This window comes from Protomyctophum parallelum (genome assembly GCF_964188405.1).
Source record: "Protomyctophum parallelum genome assembly, chromosome: 4".
Lineage (NCBI taxonomy): Eukaryota > Metazoa > Chordata > Actinopteri > Myctophiformes > Myctophidae > Protomyctophum > Protomyctophum parallelum.
Genome location: NC_139700.1, coordinates 23,649,592 through 23,669,296, shown reverse-complemented (window position 1 = coordinate 23,669,296; position 19,705 = coordinate 23,649,592). Strand labels below are relative to the sequence as shown.

General features: G+C 42.8%; 1 protein-coding gene across 1 annotated transcript; it reads right to left on the bottom strand.

The window, feature by feature from the left end:
* Positions 1-219: 219 nt before the first annotated feature.
* Positions 220-17,700, bottom strand: nudt4a (nudix (nucleoside diphosphate linked moiety X)-type motif 4a). The gene is made up of 5 exons (XM_083763447.1): positions 17,272-17,700; positions 10,358-10,468; positions 5,242-5,286; positions 5,004-5,091; positions 220-2,262 (listed from the first exon to the last, which is right to left on the bottom strand). Exons 1-5 carry the CDS (start codon positions 17,368-17,370, stop codon positions 2,033-2,035), a joined length of 573 nt encoding a protein of 190 aa, XP_083619573.1. The 5' UTR covers positions 17,371-17,700; the 3' UTR covers positions 220-2,032.
* Positions 17,701-19,705: the final 2,005 nt, after the last annotated feature.

Below are 19,705 nucleotides of genomic sequence, written 5' to 3'. Positions count from 1 at the left end.
CATCATACATTACTGTATATTTTAATATACAGCACATTTAACCTCATTACCCCCGTGCATCGATATTTCGGTCAATAATAATAATAGCCTACTCGATTTCCGTCATAAGACAAATTTGTATGTAAAATTGAATTGAATACAAATCTAAAAGGCATGCTGAATGTTAATTGTTCAATAAAGAAAACAGTTTATTGAAACATTTTATATACAAGATGGCACAGAAAATAATATTTCAGTCACAAGGTAACAGTAATCGCACAGACCTACTGCACATAATACGCGGTAATATCAGAAACCATTGAACTGAAAAATGTATGGTCTATCATGTGACTTTTACTGTTCATATGCGGGAGTGATTTGTTAAATGTATTCATTCCATGCATACTAATATTGTACATTTAATTCAATCACACTGTCTCTCTCACGCACACACACACACACACACACACACACACACACACACGATTAAGATAGTTTCGATGTGTGTTGCTTAGAGAATCAGGGTTATGCATCCAAATGTAATAAAAGGTGCATAATATAACAGTTGTAAAGGCACTTACATGAATCAGTAAAGCTAAAGCTCCATGCTTTATTTATTCTATAATACCAGCCAGTGCCTAATTAATTTCTAAACAAACAATTTCACAGAAAGGGGTGTTATGCGGAGGCCAGGCCAGCTGTGTCTAGCCAATACACACACCCACAGGGGTGAAAACTATCTCTGTCCTCATCGCCTGGAGATAAAAAATAAACAAAAGTAATCAAAAGCTACATTCTTGCATATAATACTGTCCATATGATTGTGCTATGTAAAACTGGCTTTCTTTGGTGGTTGTTACATTTAGGAGTTTAGATTAAATTGGGGAAGACAAATGGAGGTGTCATCACTTTGAAAACCATCTAAAGACTAGTCTGTATTATAGAGATGCTCCGATCAATCGGCCACCGATCGGTGATCGACCAATCGGCCTCCAAATGATATCGGTGATCGGCAATTTACCTTATCTGTGATTGGCAATTTAGTGAATTTACTGAATCTGGAGAAACCGATGTTTTATATCATTGAAGTGGTATTGTGACAGGCCCCTTCCTCCCCACACACACAGGAACAGATTTGACGTGGGTTTTTACATAATTACCGGTATTATAATTTTGGAAATATTCAAACTGTCTTCTTACGCACAAGATCGGTATTGGCCAATCATGAGAAAAACAATCGGTGATCGGGATCGGTCCCAAAAAACCTGATCGGAGCATCCCTATACTCTGTTACAGTATAAGCAAGCAGCAATCAGATTGGCAACATATTACATATACTGTAAGCAAATAACACTTTTGATGCAGTAACTAGCTACACAGTTACACTGTGTGTGTGTGTGTGTGTGTGTGTGTGTGTGTGTGTGTGTGTGTGTGTGAACATGAACTGTCAACCCCGTTATATTTGTTTCCTTGTAAAATTAATTGTAATTTGTGGATTCAAATAAAGAAATCGAAATGTGTGTGTGTGTGTGCCTAATATTCTTAGACATGATACAGTAGCTGTCTTTATTCCAGTGAAAAGTGTTATACACAGACATTATTTGGCAGTGAGTCATCACAGGGGCACGGCTTCCTTTCAGAGCAAACACTTCCCTCTGCTGGCCTCAAGGAAACCACTCAAACACTGTGTGCAAGGCTGCACGCCATCAAGTATCCAAGTATTGTTCAGAATGTAGGAATGAAAAAAAGCAGGGGACTGAGAAATTCATGTTAAGAGCGGTAGGCTTTGAAGTTGCATACTGTATCTATTAGCTGGTGATGGTTCTTTAAAAATAATTAATATAAAATATTAAATACACTTAACATATTTTGGCACTCTTTGAGCCCACTCAAAGTTAGAAAGTCTGCCCTGTACATTTTAAGTGTGTGAAAACGCATCCACTGTATGTGTGTGTTAGTATTGTATTTCATGCAAATGTCTTTTGTCAGATATGTCCAATCTGAGACCTGTCCACTTTTAGGAGCCAAATGATGGCAAACGCTGACAACTGTCCTATCTGTTGAGTAGATCATCTGAACCCTGTGTGGAGCAAACGTAGCGAGGACCATTGTTGTCCGTCACAGGAGACATCACCGTGTTGCCATTAGTGGGGCTACACATAGGACTGCAGCAGGTGGGGTTACCGGTAGCTGTAAGTCTGCGTAGGTAGTCTGCATGGACAGGCTTGTGGCTCTGCAGAACTCTGACGGCCTCGTCAATCTTGAACCACTTACGTTTCCTTCCTGTCAACAGAGTGAAAGAAAGGAGAGGGGGAGGTATAATATTATCTACTTTAGCTAATGCACTTGGTCAAATATACTGTGGAACAGCACCTAGCTTCTAGACATGGCTGTGTGCTGTGTGTGAGTAACACAGGCAGTATCTCTTTTTGGTAGTATTGCGGTGTCCCTATTTCGTCATTATAGAGGAGAATCTTCAAAAAAAATAAGAAAATAAATGATCTACAGAACAAGATAACATGTTGCATCGTGACACATTGTGAGCTTATTTTGACAAAGATATTTAGTGTAGAGGGGAATAAATCAGGGTACCTACTACCTACCTATAATTGGTTTAAGTGGTTAATTGAAGCAATTCACAAAAGCACTAAGAGGCGGATGACTACACTTACAAGAGGAAGAAGATCAAAATGTAAATTAATTTGAAAATATTTAACACTAGTTATACAACCTGCTCAGAAATTATGCAGAGCATTTACTTCACTGTTGAAGCATACAAGTTTGACATACTTCAGCTAGTGTTTATGAAGCCATCATGTCACTCAACTCGTCCATAAAGCATCTTCCATAAACATAATCTGTCCAGTAAACTGTCACCTGGAGTTATTTATACACTGCTGTCCCCTCACTTTTAATAGCACGCCGTATATTACCATGACCTTTGACATTAAGGGGCCAAATACATATACCTTTGGGGGTCCTTGACATTAAAATGTTAGAGAACCACTGCTCTACTGTTGACCTTTGAGTAAAGGAGTAAATTACACGAGACCACTGGAGTCCTTCTGACATAGTTATGGTCCTTGCATAGGGCAAGAGAGGACAAGCATGGAGGGGGGCCATGGTGAGTGACGATAACTGTCCCTCGTGAACAGGCACTACTATATTTATATTTGAAGGAACACTACTTTCTTTCCAGACCAGCTGCAAATAGTTCAAGTTTTAAATTACTGTGTCCCTTGTCAAATGTTATATAGCAAGTAGCAACCTTTTGTTTGTGTTATACCATGCTATTTTTGTCTTTTTCTTTTACCTGATCCTGTACAGCACTTTGAACCAATATATAAAAACTAATTATGCTAATTATATTTGGATACAGTCCAGCAACTGGATATACAGACATTGCCTTGTAAGAAAGATTTTCAATGTTCAAGTGATGAGATATAAATAAGAAAAGATAATCCTGGTTCAATATAATGCATCGACTCCTGATATTATAGAACTAGAATTGAAAAGTCAAATGAACTCCTGAAACTCACTTAATCTCACGGAAATAAAAGCCTGGGTAACGAGGCTAATTCAACTGAGACAAACAACTAATGCTGCGGAACTGGCATTAACCATTCGCCTACTTTACTTCCAGTAAAATGCTAGTGACGATGTATGAAATAGGGCTCAAGTGGTTAACAGGTGGTTGGGGTGTGCAAACAAGTTACTAAATTTTTTCAGTCAATATTTTAGGGCCATGGGTCAGGTGACTAGGGAACTCTTATGACAGCCACACGTGTGGCCCACTTTTCAAAGTGTTGAGTGAAGACACTCAACCCCCCCCCCCCCCCCACACACACACACACACACACACACACACACACGGGTCCTCCTGCACAGTTTTCCTCTCTTGGGTTTTATGTTACTAATTATCACATTCCTTCAATCAACACATTCATAATTGTCCAAAGTTTGGTTTAAAATTTAAACCAATTTAAAATTACTTTGAGGAGACTCCGGTTCAAGTCCACAGATCTATGCTATGAGCATATGAGTCTGGCCGCGCCAGGCTACTTGTCCTCCACCCTTTGCCTGCCTTTCTATTTTGCTTTAGTTTGTTTGTTATTCTGAGTTGAGCCATATTTCGTTCCAGTAAGGTTTATCTTAGTTATCCTGTGTTCTTTTGTTAATTCCCAGCCATTCCTTAGAGTTAATTTCAGCCTTTCAGTTTGTTTACCTTTAAGAGTACAGAGTTTGCTGTTATTCTTATTCTATTTGCATTTATTTACCTGATGTAACTCCCTGCCACTGCCATCCTGTAGGGGTGTTAGGCCTTTTTGTTCTCCCTCTCCTTATTGTAATTTTGTTAGTTAGGTTAGTTAGGGTTTAGTAATTGTATTTTTGTTTTCTCTTTGTTAGGGGTAAACCTTTTGTTTTTTAGATAACTTTTCTCTATAAATGTAACCGGCACCCTAGCCAATACTTCAAAGTTATTTTTGAAAACTGTCTTAACAAATTGTGTGCTACGCCGTAACGTCGTGGTAAAACGGCACCAGTAAATAACTTCTTGACTGCTGAAATCTGCTTGTAACTCTAGATGACACTCATAAACGTGGTCAACTTCAAAAGGTGCATGTCCTTAAAATATCTCTGTTATACTTACACATTTAATTAGATATTACGGTAAATGCCATAAACTTAATGAAGAAAACAATTACCTTTATTCTAATAATAATTGTTATGTTTCCTTGACCTTGACATGGTTTAAAGACAAAGGTATGCTGATACAAGTGCATGTGTGCGTCTGTCCTTTGGGTATCTTGAGAACTGTCTGACTGATTTACTTTACTCCATGCATAACAGCTAGTAAAAAACTATATGGGACCTCAATTAAGTTGAATCCTTATCCTGATACAACCTTCTAGACTAGTAACTGTGTGATGGCGAGACACACGTATTGTACAAAAACTGCTTCATTCATAATGCCTGCAAGCAATGGAGTTAGCTTTTAGCTTTAATGTACAGTAGAAGCATACCAATGTTGACAGCATCCTCCCAGGCCTCCAGCGTCTCTGTCACAGTGAGGACGTAGACATATGTCCTGTGCTTTCTGTCCCGGTTGTGCTACAAAGATTGACATAATTACATAATTAGTTTAGATTGTTCCAATAAGCTGCGTTTATACGTTGCATGTGTGGCTTTCATATAAAAGGGACAAAAATATTTGAAATACTGTGACGCTTTAATCCATGCTGCATTATAGGTTAAGTTTACCTCGAAAACCCCTAGTAGTCTGCCAAGTTTTCCCTTCACACCAGCCTGTGTAGACCGACATATGGAAATTAAGAAAATTTGTCATACACTGGTTACTGACACTAAACATTCAAGCATCATATAGGACCCTGTGACCCTGAGATCCCTGTACTGCACCTGAACTGAATGTTATGTCACTGCTCTCAAATACATTTGCATTCTCAACTAGGTATATTGTTGTCCTCAACCAAGCTTCACACAGACCTTATTCCAAGAAAAGACCTCTAGAAAAGAAGGAGCTACTACAAACTCACTTCCAGGTTTTAGGACTACAAATTGTATCACTCTTATGCCACTGTAATTATGGAGTTCATACAGAATGTCCCAAGTCACAGGCGACTCATGTATTGAAAACATCTCCCTGCTAACTGGGAGACGGGTAACACCTGGCAGCAATCCAGGAACCAATGTATGGAGTTACATTTGTCTCTTTATTAACCAAACAAAAGAAAAATTAACCAAACAAAAGAAAAACATTTGAGAGAGAAAAAATCTAAACAGAACAAAAAACTATTTTTAATTCAAACAAATTAAAAACGCAATCAAAAAATATATTTGCAAGCAAAAAAAAAATGATTTGAAAGAAAAGAAAAAATAATTGAGAACAAAACTTTTAAAAATTAAAAAAAAATTAAATTAAAACAAATTAAAAATTAAAAATTAAACTACATAAAACAAAATACTTACTAAATGTTTGGGTAATAATAATATGTGTTGTGCTAAATAAAATGTTTTTAATGTTTTTTTTCCTTCGTTTGCGAATGAAAGTTTTTTTTTTCTCATTGCAAAACGCCTTCTCTCTCAAAACCTATGTCTTTGGTCTCGATTTTTTTTTTCTCTCTCAAAACCTATGTCTTTGGTCTCGATTTTTTTTTTCTCTCTCTTGGATTATTTGTGTGAGGGGTGAAAGTTCAAAAGGCGGGTCCTACGCTGAAAAGATGTAAGACACCTCTCCATTGGCCACTGTCTTAAACCCTTGCTTAGGGTGCAAATCTCAACTGTTTTGGACGGGGGTGGGCTCGTTGGAATCGTGTCGCCCCCCTGGGGGCGTCTTTGGGGGGCTCAAGGTTCAGGGACCCCCAGGGACCCCCCAGGGACCCCCCAGGGACCCCCAAATGGTATAACTGTCATTTCTCAACTGTTTTGGACGGGGGTGGGCTCGTTGGAATCGTGTCGCCCCCCTGGGGGCGTCTTTAGGGGGCTCAAGGTTCAGGGACCCCGAGGGACCCCCCGGGACCCCCCAGGGACCCCCAAATGGTAACTGTCATTTCTCAACCGTTTTTGACGGGGGTGGGCTCGTTGTGATTGTGTCGCCCCCCTGGGGGCGTCTTTGGGGGTCTCAAGGTTCAGGGACCACCCAGGGACCCCCCAGGGACCCCCAAATGGTAACTCTGTCATTTCTCAACCGTTTTTGACGGGGGTGGGCTCGTTGGAATCGTGTCGCCCCCCTGGGGGCGTCTTTAGGGGGCTCAAGGTTCAGGGACCCCGAGGGACCCCCCGGGACCCCCCAGGGACCCCCAAATGGTAACTGTCATTTCTCAACCGTTTTTGACGGGGGTGGGCTCGTTGTGATTGTGTCGCCCCCCTGGGGGCGTCTTTGGGGGTCTCAAGGTTCAGGGACCACCCAGGGACCCCCAAATGGTAACTCTGTCATTTCTCAACCGTTTTGGACGGCGGTGGGCTCGTTGGAATCGTGTCGCCCCCCTGGGGGCGTTCTCAGGGTTTTGGAGGTTCGGGGACCCCCCGGGACCCCCCAGGGACCCCCAAATGGTAACTCTGTCATTTCTCAACCGTTTTGGACGGGGGTGGGCTCGTTGGAATCGTGTTGCCTCTCTGGGCGCATTATCAGGGTTTTGGAGGTTCGTGGACCCCTGGGGACTTCCACATGGTAACTCTTGACATTTTTATGATAGATCTTTATTGATGGGAGGGAGAGACAGAGAGAACAATTTATATTCATCTGCATATTCTTCTTACTATAGCTCTCTCTCTCACACACTTTGATAAATTACAGTTACCATTTGGGGGTCCCTGGGGGGTCCCTGGGGGTCCCTGAACCTTGAGACCCCCAAAGACGCCCCCAGGGGGGCGACACAATAACAACGAGCCGTCCAAAACGGTTGAGAAATGACAGAGTTACCATTTGGGGGTCCCTGGGGGGTCCCGGGGGGTCCCTCGGGGTCCCTGAACCTTGAGCCCCCTAAAGACGCCCCCAGGGGGGCGACACCATTCCAACGAGCCCACCGCCGTCCAAAACGGTTGAGAAATGACAGAGTTACCATTTGGGGGTCCCTGGGTGGTCCCGGGGGGGTCCCTGAACCTTGAGACCCCCAAAGACGCCCCCAGGGGGGCGACACGATTCCAACGAGCCCACCGCCGTCAAAACGGTTGAGAAATGACAGAGTTACCATTTGGGGGTCCCTGGGTGGTCCCGGGGGGTCCCTGAACCTTGAGACCCCCAAAGACGCCCCCAGGGGGGGCGACACAATAACAACGAGCCGTCCAAAACGGTTGAGAAATGACAGAGTTACCATTTGGGGGTCCCTGGGGGGTCCCGGGGGGTCCCCGAACCTCCAAAACCTTGAGAACGCCACCAGGGGGGGGCGACACGATTCCAAAGAGCCCACCGCCGTCCAAAACAGTTGAGAAATGACAGTTACCATTTGGGGGTCCCTGGGGGGTCCCGGGGGGCCCCTCAGGGTCCCTGAACCTTGAGCCCCCTAAAGACGCCCCCAAGGGGGCGACACAATCACAACGAGCCCACCGCCGTCCAAAACGGTTGAGAAATGACAGAGTTACCATTTGGGGGTCCCTGGGGGGTCCCGGGGGGTCCCTCGGGGTCCCTGAACCTTGAGCCCCCTAAAGACGCCCCCCAGGGGGGCGACACCATTCCAACGAGCCCACCGCCGTCCAAAACGGTTGAGAAATGACAGAGTTACCATTTGGGGGTCCCTGGGTGGTCCCGGGGGGTCCCTGAACCTTGAGACCCCCAAAGACGCCCCCAGGGGGGGCGACACAATAACAACGAGCCGTCCAAAACGGTTGAGAAATGACAGAGTTACCATTTGGGGGTCCCTGGGGGGTCCCGGGGGGTCCCCGAACCTCCAAAACCTTGAGAACGCCACCAGGGGGGGCGACACGATTCCAAAGAGCCCACCGCCGTCCAAAACAGTTGAGAAATGACAGTTACCATTTGGGGGTCCCTGGGGGGTCCCGGGGGGCCCCTCAGGGTCCCTGAACCTTGAGCCCCCTAAAGACGCCCCCAAGGGGGCGACACAATCACAACGAGCCCACCGCCGTCCAAAACGGTTGAGAAATGACAGAGTTACCATTTGGGGGTCCCTGGGGGGTCCCGGGGGGTCCCTCGGGGTCCCTGAACCTTGAGCCCCCTAAAGACGCCCCCAGGGGGGCGACACCATTCCAACGAGCCCACCGCCGTCCAAAACGGTTGAGAAATGACAGAGTTACCATTTGGGGGTCCCTGGGTGGTCCCGGGGGGGTCCCTGAACCTTGAGACCCACAAAGACGCCCCCAGGGGGGCGACACAATCACAACAAGCCCACCCCCGTCAAAAACGGTTGAGAAATGACAGAGTTACCATTTGGGGGTCCCTTGGGGGTCCCAGGGGGTCCCTGGGGGTCCCTGAACCTTGAGCCCCCCAAAGACGCCCCCAGGGGGGCGACACGATTCCAACGAGCCCACCCCCGTCCAAAACAGTTGAGAAATGACAGAGTTACCATTTGGGGGTCCCTGGGGGGTCCCGGGGGGTCCCTCGGGGTCCCTGAACCTTGAGCCCCCTAAAGACGCCCCCAGGGGGGCGACACGATTCCAACGAGCCCACCCCCGTCCAAAACAGTTGAGAAATGACAGTTATACCATTTGGGGGTCCCTGGGGGGTCCCTGGGGGTCCCTGAACCTTGAGCCCCCCAAAGACGCCCCCAGGGGGGCGACACGATTCCAACGAGCCCACCCCCGTCCAAAACAGTTGAGATTTGCACCCTAAGCAAGGGTTTAAGACAGTGGCCAATGGAGAGGTGTCTTACATCTTTTCAGCGTAGGACCCGCCTTCTGAACTTTCACCCCTCACACAAATAATCCAAGAGAGAGAAAAAAAAAATCGAGACCAAAGACATAGGTTTTGAGAGAGAAAAAAAAAATCGAGACCAAAGACGTTTTGCAATGAGAAAAAATAAACTTTCATTCGCAAACGAAGGAAAAAAAACATTAAAAACATTTTATTTAGCACAACACATATTATTATTACCCAAACATTTAGTAAGTATTTTGTTTTATGTAGTTTAATTTTTAATTTTTTATTTCTTTTAATTTAATTTTTTTTTAATTTTTAAAAGTTTTGTTCTCAATTATTTTTTCTTTTCTTTCAAATCATTTTTTTTTTGCTTGCAAATATATTTTTTGATTGCGTTTTTAATTTGTTTGAATTAAAAATAGTTTTTTGTTCTGTTTAGATTTTTTCTCTCTCAAATGTTTTTCTTTTGTTTGGTTAATTTTTCTTTTGTTTGGTTAATAAAGAGACAAATGTAACTCCATACCAATGGCCTTGGTTTAGGTCTTTTGAACCATGGGGAATGCCATAATTCGTCTGGCATGGCTGCTCCCCCAAGAGTCCCCCAGTATCTGGTTAGACGAGCGTGGATCATATGACAAACAGAGACACAGACACACAGTATACCAAGTGATAAACTGGCAAGTTGTAGTTGTTTTGACAGGGATATTTTTAAACTATTCTCATCCAACAACAGACCACAATGTAAATTACATTTTGAATTGAATTGTAGGGATTGCATTGAAAATGCAACTTCAGTTTAATGCAGCCAATGGTAGAAGATGCCATGTTACCAGTTAGTTGATGTGTTGTGTGTGTGTGTGTGTGTGTATGTGTTGTGTGTGTGTGTGTGTGTGTGTGTGTGTGTGTGTGTGTGTGTGTGTGTGTGTGTGTGTGTGTGTGTGTGTGTGTGTGTGTGTGTGTGTGTGTGTGTGTGTGTGTGTGTGTGTGTGTGTGTGTGTGTGTGTGTGTTGTGCAATTCTGTCATAATTCTCCCGTGGACAAGCTCACCTCCTCATACACCTCTCTTACAGCAGCACAACAGGGCTCCTCCTCTGGCTCCATGCCTCCTCCTGGCACAATCCACTGGTCAGGATGTCGACTGCTGCTTACTAGTAGCACCTGTCAGACAGACACGATAAATATCTGTTGCCAGCAGGAGTGCCATGATCACTACCACCAGTTCCCCCATCCCTCCCTCCTGTGCTTAGGGGTGCCAGAACTTAAGCATGAGTTCAGAATCCTGAAATGGCCAAGTACTGTATGCCATTGTCACTATTCATTCAGCATGCTAGATACTATATAGACAAGTAGATACTAAAAGTCTGACTCTGCAGTGCACTAATCAACTAATCTTTCACCTAATTTCTGTTCTACAACTCTTTTGACATCAAGAGTTGATTAAAGAGCCAGGCCAGCCTGTATTATATTCTACATTACAGGCTCAGGGAGTAACATAACCCAGTCACCCTTGCACAGTTTTCAATTAGCATAATGTGCCTGCAGGAAAGAACAGTGAAGCTTGAAAGATCTATGAATCCGTAATCCGATCTGTAATAATAATGTCTCCTTGGCCACCAGCAAAGATAGTATCTAGCTGTTGCAGCAATATTATATTGACTCATTGACTGAATTCCTTTGAAACTTCACGCCTGTAACTCATTCACTAACCATGTCAGGAGGAAGATTCGGCTACATTCTAATATTGGTTTACACACTGCACTGCAATCCATACCATTAATGAAATCAACTTCACTCTCAGAATTAGCTGGGGTTATCAAGTCTTAAAATAGGCCTTGAAAATAATTAGCAAACTATTACATTACATAAGAGGATCACAAAAAAGTTCCTGTTTACTGCTTTGGATAACTGAAGTACATTCTTAACATGCATGAGGGTGAGCGTGTGACACACCTTTTGAGCACCCATTTGGCATCTAAAGCTTGAGTTATAGTTGTATGCGGGAGCCGTGAACCAAAAATAACCAAATTACAAGCTAACACGATTCTTCTGCTATTTGCAGCATGCTACACCCGCGTGCAACTAAGTATCAGCCCTAACTCCCTAAGTTAACCCACTACTACTCAATGAATCCAGGCAGGTTACTATACTGTGTACAAGCATTTGCACACATTTATAGGGAAAGGAGGGGGTGTTATAGCCCAGTACTATGTTTTTACCTAGCTACTCAAAATGTACCCTCCAGCAGCTCAGAAGGCAATGAATATTAATAACTCAAGTCAATTGTTGTGTAAGAATAACAGACCAAATAAAATCCTATCGCATGATGTTTAATGTTCAGAAGCGTAGTTCTGTAATATACATATATACTGGCAATGAAAACCTTCAGTGTGCTTGTTTAATGTTTACGTAAAGTTAATATTGGCCATGTTAAATTAGGCAGACCTATACCTATACAGAAGACAGAACCCATTCACAGCTAAACAAAGGACTATGACAGATGAATTGTCTATGGCCTGATTATGAATCATTGACATGATCTTTAACAAACATTAAAACAGACAAATTCAAGAAAATGTAGCCAACTGATTTGAAAAATATATATACCTGTAAAAGTTTACATAGGTCACCATGCAGCCAGCCATGTCACACCTTCCTATTTTTCATCCCGAATAAACCAACCAAGAATGTGGAAAAGCTTTTAAACATACAAATCTAACTCGGAATAAAAATTCTCAAACTGGAGTTTAGTCTAGCATAGGTGAAGGCGCATGTAATGTGAACATGTGTGCCCATGGCTATGAGTGCAAGGAAGGGGTTAGTAAATAAAAGCATTAGGGTAGGGGCAGGGATCATTTTAGCCTCTGTCCCACTGTCCCACAGAATGGGTCTGTGTAGAGCCCTGAGGTTACAGAAACACTGGCCGCACTCTTACTGCAACAATTGTACACGCATATGGGCACGACATGGACACACACATAATGTGTAACACACTCTCACGGAGCGACGTGCGCACAGCCATATAGTACACTCACAGCCAAGCAGGCTTTACAAAAAGCACTGGTTCAGCAGTTGCCATTCTGAATGAAACCAAAACAGCTTAGTAGAGCAGAGCTAGGCCAAAGCATGATTTATACTTCATTGGAGGACGGATTCCACGATGCATTGTGAGCTTGTAGATAATCTATTTTTGGCACGCAACACTGTCGTACAATCAGTATAAATAAGGCTTTAATTTCCCCACTCCCAGCAGACACTTTTTCAGGAAGAGTTGTGAGGGGGGGGGGTCAGACTAAATATTCCTCTATGGCCTTTACCATGTGTAAAAGTCAGTGCTCCCCATTAGAATGATACCATCATATCACACTCACAGGAAGAACAACCCCCAATAGTTACTGGGGATGTCCCAGTACTAGGCAATACTGGAATAAAACAAACCGATTAAAAAGCTACTCTTTCACCATTAAGCAATGTCGTATTTTCACATCTCCTCTCACGGTGCTGTTATTGTGTTGCATTAAGCTTACGAGAACTTATTCCACCTGGCCACAGCAGTCTACCAAGTTAACTGACATGTTGGAGAATATTGTACACTGGGTACGTGGTGGACAAATCTATTACAGCAGGTGTGAAAAAGGGATTACTATAGATCATACTCCACCAACGACTCTTGAATGAAACACAAGAGCAAAAGTGGTGGACCATGCCCAAGAGGCTTAAAGGCGTAGTGAAATGAAAAATATGTTTTTCACACTTTTAGACCATATCCGTGGTCATCATATGGGCATACCTAACAAATGGATGCCAATTTCTTTTTTATGTTCTGCTATGTGCGCGATGTGTGCACTGCACTCACAAGCAGATCTGTTTGTAAACAAAGTCACAGAGCGACAGGCAGCAAGGCTCATTCTATCCTATAATGTTTTCAGATACATATTTTAGCGTGCTGCTGAAGTTTAAACCGAGTAATACACTGTCTGGAACTCTGGATGTCATCTTGAATGGGATTAAAAACAGAGTAGTTTGTAATCAAAACCACCTGTGTTTGGACTGGACGATGCCGCAATGGGAATCAAACGGGTGAGCTTCATTTGCATTGGCTTTTATTGATGTGGGCCTTGACACGTCATCATGCAGGATGTTTTCGTTATTCAGGAAGTAATTAAAATTAGACTTTTTATATAAAAATACACAAAAATGAAAAATGTCCAAATGTTTTGCCATCCATTGTTAGGTATACCCATATGATGACCACAGATGTGGTCTAAAAGTGTGTGTATTTTTCATTTAATTATTATTAAGCCCATTATGCTAATAAAAGAACATCATATCCTTCTACCCTAATGGAAAGGGGGTACAAGCTCTCCTACCAACCCACTCCGTTAGCACACATCTCTCCATGCACAAAGAATCCTGCCCGCCACCAACTGCCATATTTACTGTAAAAACATTACTTTTGTCACACACACTGTTATTGCGAAACATTTCGCTGTGACGCACATTACATCACAAATTCCCCATTCCCCGGCCCCTCCCCTTTTCACTGCACACACACACACGTGCGCACACACATACACAGGGCGCATGTGTGTGTGTGTGTGTGTGTGCGCGTGTGTGTGAGTGAGTGAGAGTGTGTCAGTGTCTTCTAACCAGATGTTTAGAAATGTTGAACTGAACATGAATCTATAATATCCTTTGATTTATGCTTCCACCTCCTGGTTCTCCAGCATCCCAATGTTACATAAGACTAAGCTTCAAACCTCCCAAAACAAACTAATTCGACTACTTCTCAAGCTGGGGCCCATATGACCCACCTCTTACCACCCATTTTGCTACTCTAAACTGGCTCCAGGTAGAAGACAGAGTTAAACACTTCACCACTTTTGAACCTATATTCATATAATAGGTCCTCACTAATAATCATGATATGGCACCATTTTTTCTACTGTCTCAAAGGAGGGCTGTGGGCAGTTCAGAAACACCACCATCATCGATGGGGAATCCCAGTTAATAGAAACTGCAGGCTTTCTAGTCCTGAAAAGTTGCAATGTGAAAATGGAAGCCATCGTTCTCATGATACCAATCTAAACATTTTTGTAAAAAAATATTGTAATAAATATTGTAAAAAAACATCTGCCTAACGATGATGTCACTGGTGGACGGGTTTCTGAACTTCCCACACACACAGACTGAGTAGAACATAATTGTGCCATTTTATCATGATTATTAGTGAGGACCAATTATATGAAGATATGTTGAAAAGTGGTCCTTTAAGCAATTGAAAATGGGCTTGACCTTCAAAATTGTAAATGCAACCTTGCCCTTGCCCGCATACCTGACTAACTAGTAACTAGCCTACCTCAAAAAAAGTACCCACGGCTACAATACTAGAGGGAGCGAGAACAACAATCAATCTGGTACCACCCATTTTCAAAACAAAATAAATACAAATATGGGTAAATTCCATGCACCCAAGCGTGGTGCATTCCCTCAAAAAATGCAAATCTCTTGCATCTTTTAAAACAGGCTTGACAATCCACCTTTCAGCAGGCGCAGCTCAAGGGAGAGGAAATGATCACCCACCCCCCCCCCCTTTTTTCCCCTTCCCCCTCATTGTATATAGAGTGTTTTTATTACTTGCGCAAGCAGAGCGCGGAAGTAATAATTTCGCCCGGTCTTCGTTCATCGCGACAGCCACCCGCCATTTTATGCGTATGCCAATAAAACAGCAAATCTGTGCCTGGTTTGCTGGGACCAGATCACATAAATGACCATATGTCTTACGTCATCATTTAGAGCTAGTCATACGTATCCTATATACATAATCATCAAAATAAATGAGCAAATTGTGCCTGATCTGCTGGGACCAGAGTACGTGGTGTGTATATTTATGACTAGCTCTCAATGATGACGTAAGACATGGTCATTTATGTGATCTGGTCCCAGCAAACCAGGCACAGATTTGCTGTTTTATTGGCATACGCATAAAATGGCGGGTGGCTGTCGCGGTTTTTGGCGCAAAGTAACCACAGTATACCGCTAATCAACTTACAACTACATACTCTATATAGTATATGTATATGTATACGTATGTCTTACGTCATCATTTAGAGCTAGTCATACGTATACTATATACATAATCAGTAAAATAAAATAGCAAATTGTGCCTGATCTGCTGGGACCAGAGTACGTGGTGTGTATATGTATGACTAGCTCTAAATGATGACGTAAGACATATGGTCATTTATGTGATCTGGTCCCAGCAAACCAGGCACAGATTTGCTGTTTTATTGGCATACGCATAAAATGGCGGGTGGCTGTCGCGGTTTTTGGCGCAAAGTAACCACAGTATACCGCTAATCAACTTACAACTACATACTCTATATAGTATATGTATATGTATACGTATGTCTTACGTCATCATTTAGAGCTAGTCATACGTATACTATATACATAATCAGTAAAATAAAATAGCAAATTGTGCCTGATCTGCTGGGACCAGAGTACGTGGTGTGTATATGTATGACTAGCTCTCAATGATGACGTAAGACATATGGTCATTTATGTGATCTGGTCCCAGCAAACCAGGCACAGATTTGCTGTTTTATTGGCATACGCATAAAATGGCGGGTGGCTGTCGCGGTTTTTGGCGCAAAGTAACCACAGTATACCGCTAATCAACTTACAACTAAATACTCTATATAGTATATGTATACGTATGTCTTACGTCATCATTTAGAGCTAGTCATACGTATACTATATACATAATCAGTAAAATAAAATAGCTAATTGTGCCTGATCTGCATAATATGCATATATGCATAAAGTAGGTAGGTAGCAAATAGTTACACCTAATAATTATACATTTCAAACGTTCCTTCACAGATATACTGAGATTTGACAGTTTACAGCGGTCGAAAGTACTTGCGCGCTCTGCTTGCGCACTAGTTGGCCATTTATGGCCTACTAGTGTGCAACAAGCAAGTATGCACTCGACAGAGTGCAGTTCTAGTTTTTACTGTGTTGTCATGGATTTGTATTTATTTTTTAGTATATGATATTGATTTCTGTTATTGTTCATGTCGTCATGTCTATTAATTGAGTGCATAGGGCCTAAATGGAAACAAGGACTTTTTTTTGGTGCTATCCCTTTTGGACTGAGTGTTTGTATACATTCTCTCTAATAATCTATTCAATCAATAAAACTAGCCTGGTAAACCATACAACGGTTACAACCCTGGAAGTAGGCTACTATACTGGGATCCGTTGGTTGAACTGGATTGCATGTTCTTATACTGTAGGTGTTGTGTTGTTAGGCTTTACTGGGATCAGTTGGTTAAACTGCAGATATTGGTTCTATTGCAGTGTTAAAATATTAATAAATAGGTTTTCAATTTTCAATGTAATGGGTCCCGGAGGGTGACATGATTGCGTCCTTTCCGTGGTCCTTTCTCAATTTTGTGAGTCTAAGGATGCAGGATGCAGGCTATTTGCATCACTGTTGTTGTAGGCCTACTGTGATCAGTTTGAACCATAACGAGTGACTCGTTATGTACTGTACTGTGATCAGTTTGAACCATAACGATCGGTACAAATAAATATGCAGATTCAATCAATAAATCAAATTTAAAAAAGTTAAGTTTTTGTATTGAGTTGTGCTTGAAATGTACTGTAATTCTGCAAAATGTTAATAAATACTTCAAAATAAAAATTAAGTTAACAGTTTTTGTATTGAGTTGTGCTTGAAATGTACTGTAATTCTGCAAACTGTTAATAAATACTTCAATCAAAAATAACCAATACAATCTCCAATATTGGAGATATCGCGCCCCGGTTTATCGATTTGAAAGCAACTTACATCGCCCCTAGCCTGATCCATAGCTCTAACTAATGCGTCTAAATGAAACGCATTAGATTATGGACCAAAGCTACATCGCCCCTATACAGATGACGAGATAACCTACCTCGTCCTCTTTTTCATTCTTGAAGCATAAACACGCCGCTCGTCTCTTGAAGCCTTCCCCGTCATAAGTCCGTGTCTGGTTGGGCTTAAACTTCATCATATATTCCAAATCTTCGAGGACCAGGGAGGCGTCAAAGATGTGTACTTTATCGAAACCAGGATCCAGTACCCGAACCGATCGCGTATTGCCTGCTTGCCCAAGTGTAGGACACAAGCACTTACCCACAAGCACTTCTTCAGACAATCCCGTGATTTAAATGTGCGCTCTTTATTCATTCCTGGTAGTCGTAGACAACACTAGCTGTGCCTGCATGTGTATGATCGCAAATCATATTCTAGTACCTACCTACCCATAACCTCCATGCCCATGCTATAGTGCCGCTGGCTGTCAACATTGAGCAGTCCCACTCCCAACAGACCTGTCACATTAGTGCACATGAGCAAAGCAGCGACATGCAACCAGCTGACCTCAGAGCTGTGTGCAGCACCGCCGCAACACGAGTGTGGGAATTTTGGGAAAGCCTAAGTAAAGCTGGTGACGCGAGGTTACGAGTGTGGTGTTTACGTGTGGTAGTCAAGCCCAGCCCCCAGTGAGGCTCTCCAACGTTGAAGCACTCGGAGGGCCACGATATGGAGGGCTAAAACTGCCATATCTAAAAAATAATAAATTAATGAATGAATGAAATAATAAATAAATGAATAAATAAATAAATACATGTGCAATTGAAAGAAACCTTTTTATTTAAGAGTATGTCTATGCTCAGCTGCCTTTAATTGTGTGTCTGGTCAGTGGTCACTCTGGTGCATGTAGCCTGCTACGTCTGTTGTATTACATCTATCCACCAGTAGAGGGAATGCATGTTGCACAATGCGTCCTGCTATTTTTGTCTTGCAGTCACTGTCTGACTGGCTGTTAAAATCGTTTTTTATGGTAATCTCCTAAAATGTAACTGTGTGTGTGTGTGTGTGTGTGTGTGTGTGTGTGTGTGTGTGTGTGTGTGTGTGTGTGTGTGTGTGTGTGTGTGTGTGTGTGTGTGTGTGTGTGTGTGTGTGTGTGTATCGCTCTGGATTAAAGAGCGTCTGCTAAATGCCTAAATTGTGTGTGTGTGTGTGTGTGTGTTTACAATCCTATACCTGTATAATAACTGACACGGAGTCCAGTAGGTTTACAGAGGTCATTTCTTAACCGTTTCGGACGCGGGGTGGCTCGCCAGAACCGGCCCGGCCCCTGGATGCGTTTCTGGGGGTCTGGATGTTCCGGGGACAACAGATCAGGAGCCAGATCAGGTTGTGGCCCCCTGGTGGCACTATAATAGGCCAATGTGAAAAAGGTGCCATTTCTTCTTACACCTTGGATGGCAATTGGATGATTTGATTTTGTTACAAAAATGTGTTTTACAAAAATCCACCTGTTGGTGACGCTATAACAGGCCAATGTGAAAAGGGTGGGATATATTCCTCAGCCTAGTAGAAAAGTCTGTGAAAGATTTCACGTAAATTGCACACTGCGTTCATGATTTGGTGGCACTATAACAGGCCGTTCTGGAAATTTGGGGCAGAGGTTCATCGTTGGCATCCAGGGAGTGTGTGAAAAATTTGGCATCGACCGGGTTAACGGTGCCGGAGATTAGCTGGTAACAGACGGACAGACGCGCTCGCACACACACGTACACACACTCACACACACACACACACACACACACACACACACACACACACACACACACACACACACACAGAGTGCAAAACATACTCTCTCTCTCTCCCCATGCCTTCGGCCTGGTGGAGACAATAAATTGAACGTGGGTAGGTACAGGGGCCATTGCCCTTATGCACACGGCTGTCATCTTGCCAGCAAGGTGCTAACTAGCAATGTCCCATTGACAGCCCATTCATCCAAACAGTCCTAGCTAATTGTATTTAACAACGTCAAACTCACCAATATTTAAGCTGTGCGAAAAGCTTGAATTATCCTCTTTCTGCAAAGTGTTTGTTTCATAAAAATCGACCGTAGACATGTTATGAGCTACTTCCTGTCAAGAAATCCTTGCAGGTGATTTATTTTAAGTGTCATCAGAGTTTGGAAGCGCTCGTTATCAGTAAAGCAGGAAGTAGCTCATAACATGTCTACGGTGGATCTTTATGAAACAAAAACTTTACAGATTGAAAGTGGATAATCCAAGTTTTTCGTACAGCTGCAATGTTGCCGAGTTTGACGTTTGATTGGACTTTTCTGTTTGAATGAATGGGTTGTCAATGGGAAGTTGCAACTTGCTGGCAAAATGGCAGTCGTGTGTCAATTGACAGACCTTTGTATGAAACTAAATTGAATAATCCCCCTAAATTTGGTTTATTAGGTTATTCACTTTAGATCGGGCTCAAGTAAATAATAAACCAAATCAGTGTTCAAGTGTTGTTTCACCATACCGTTCACT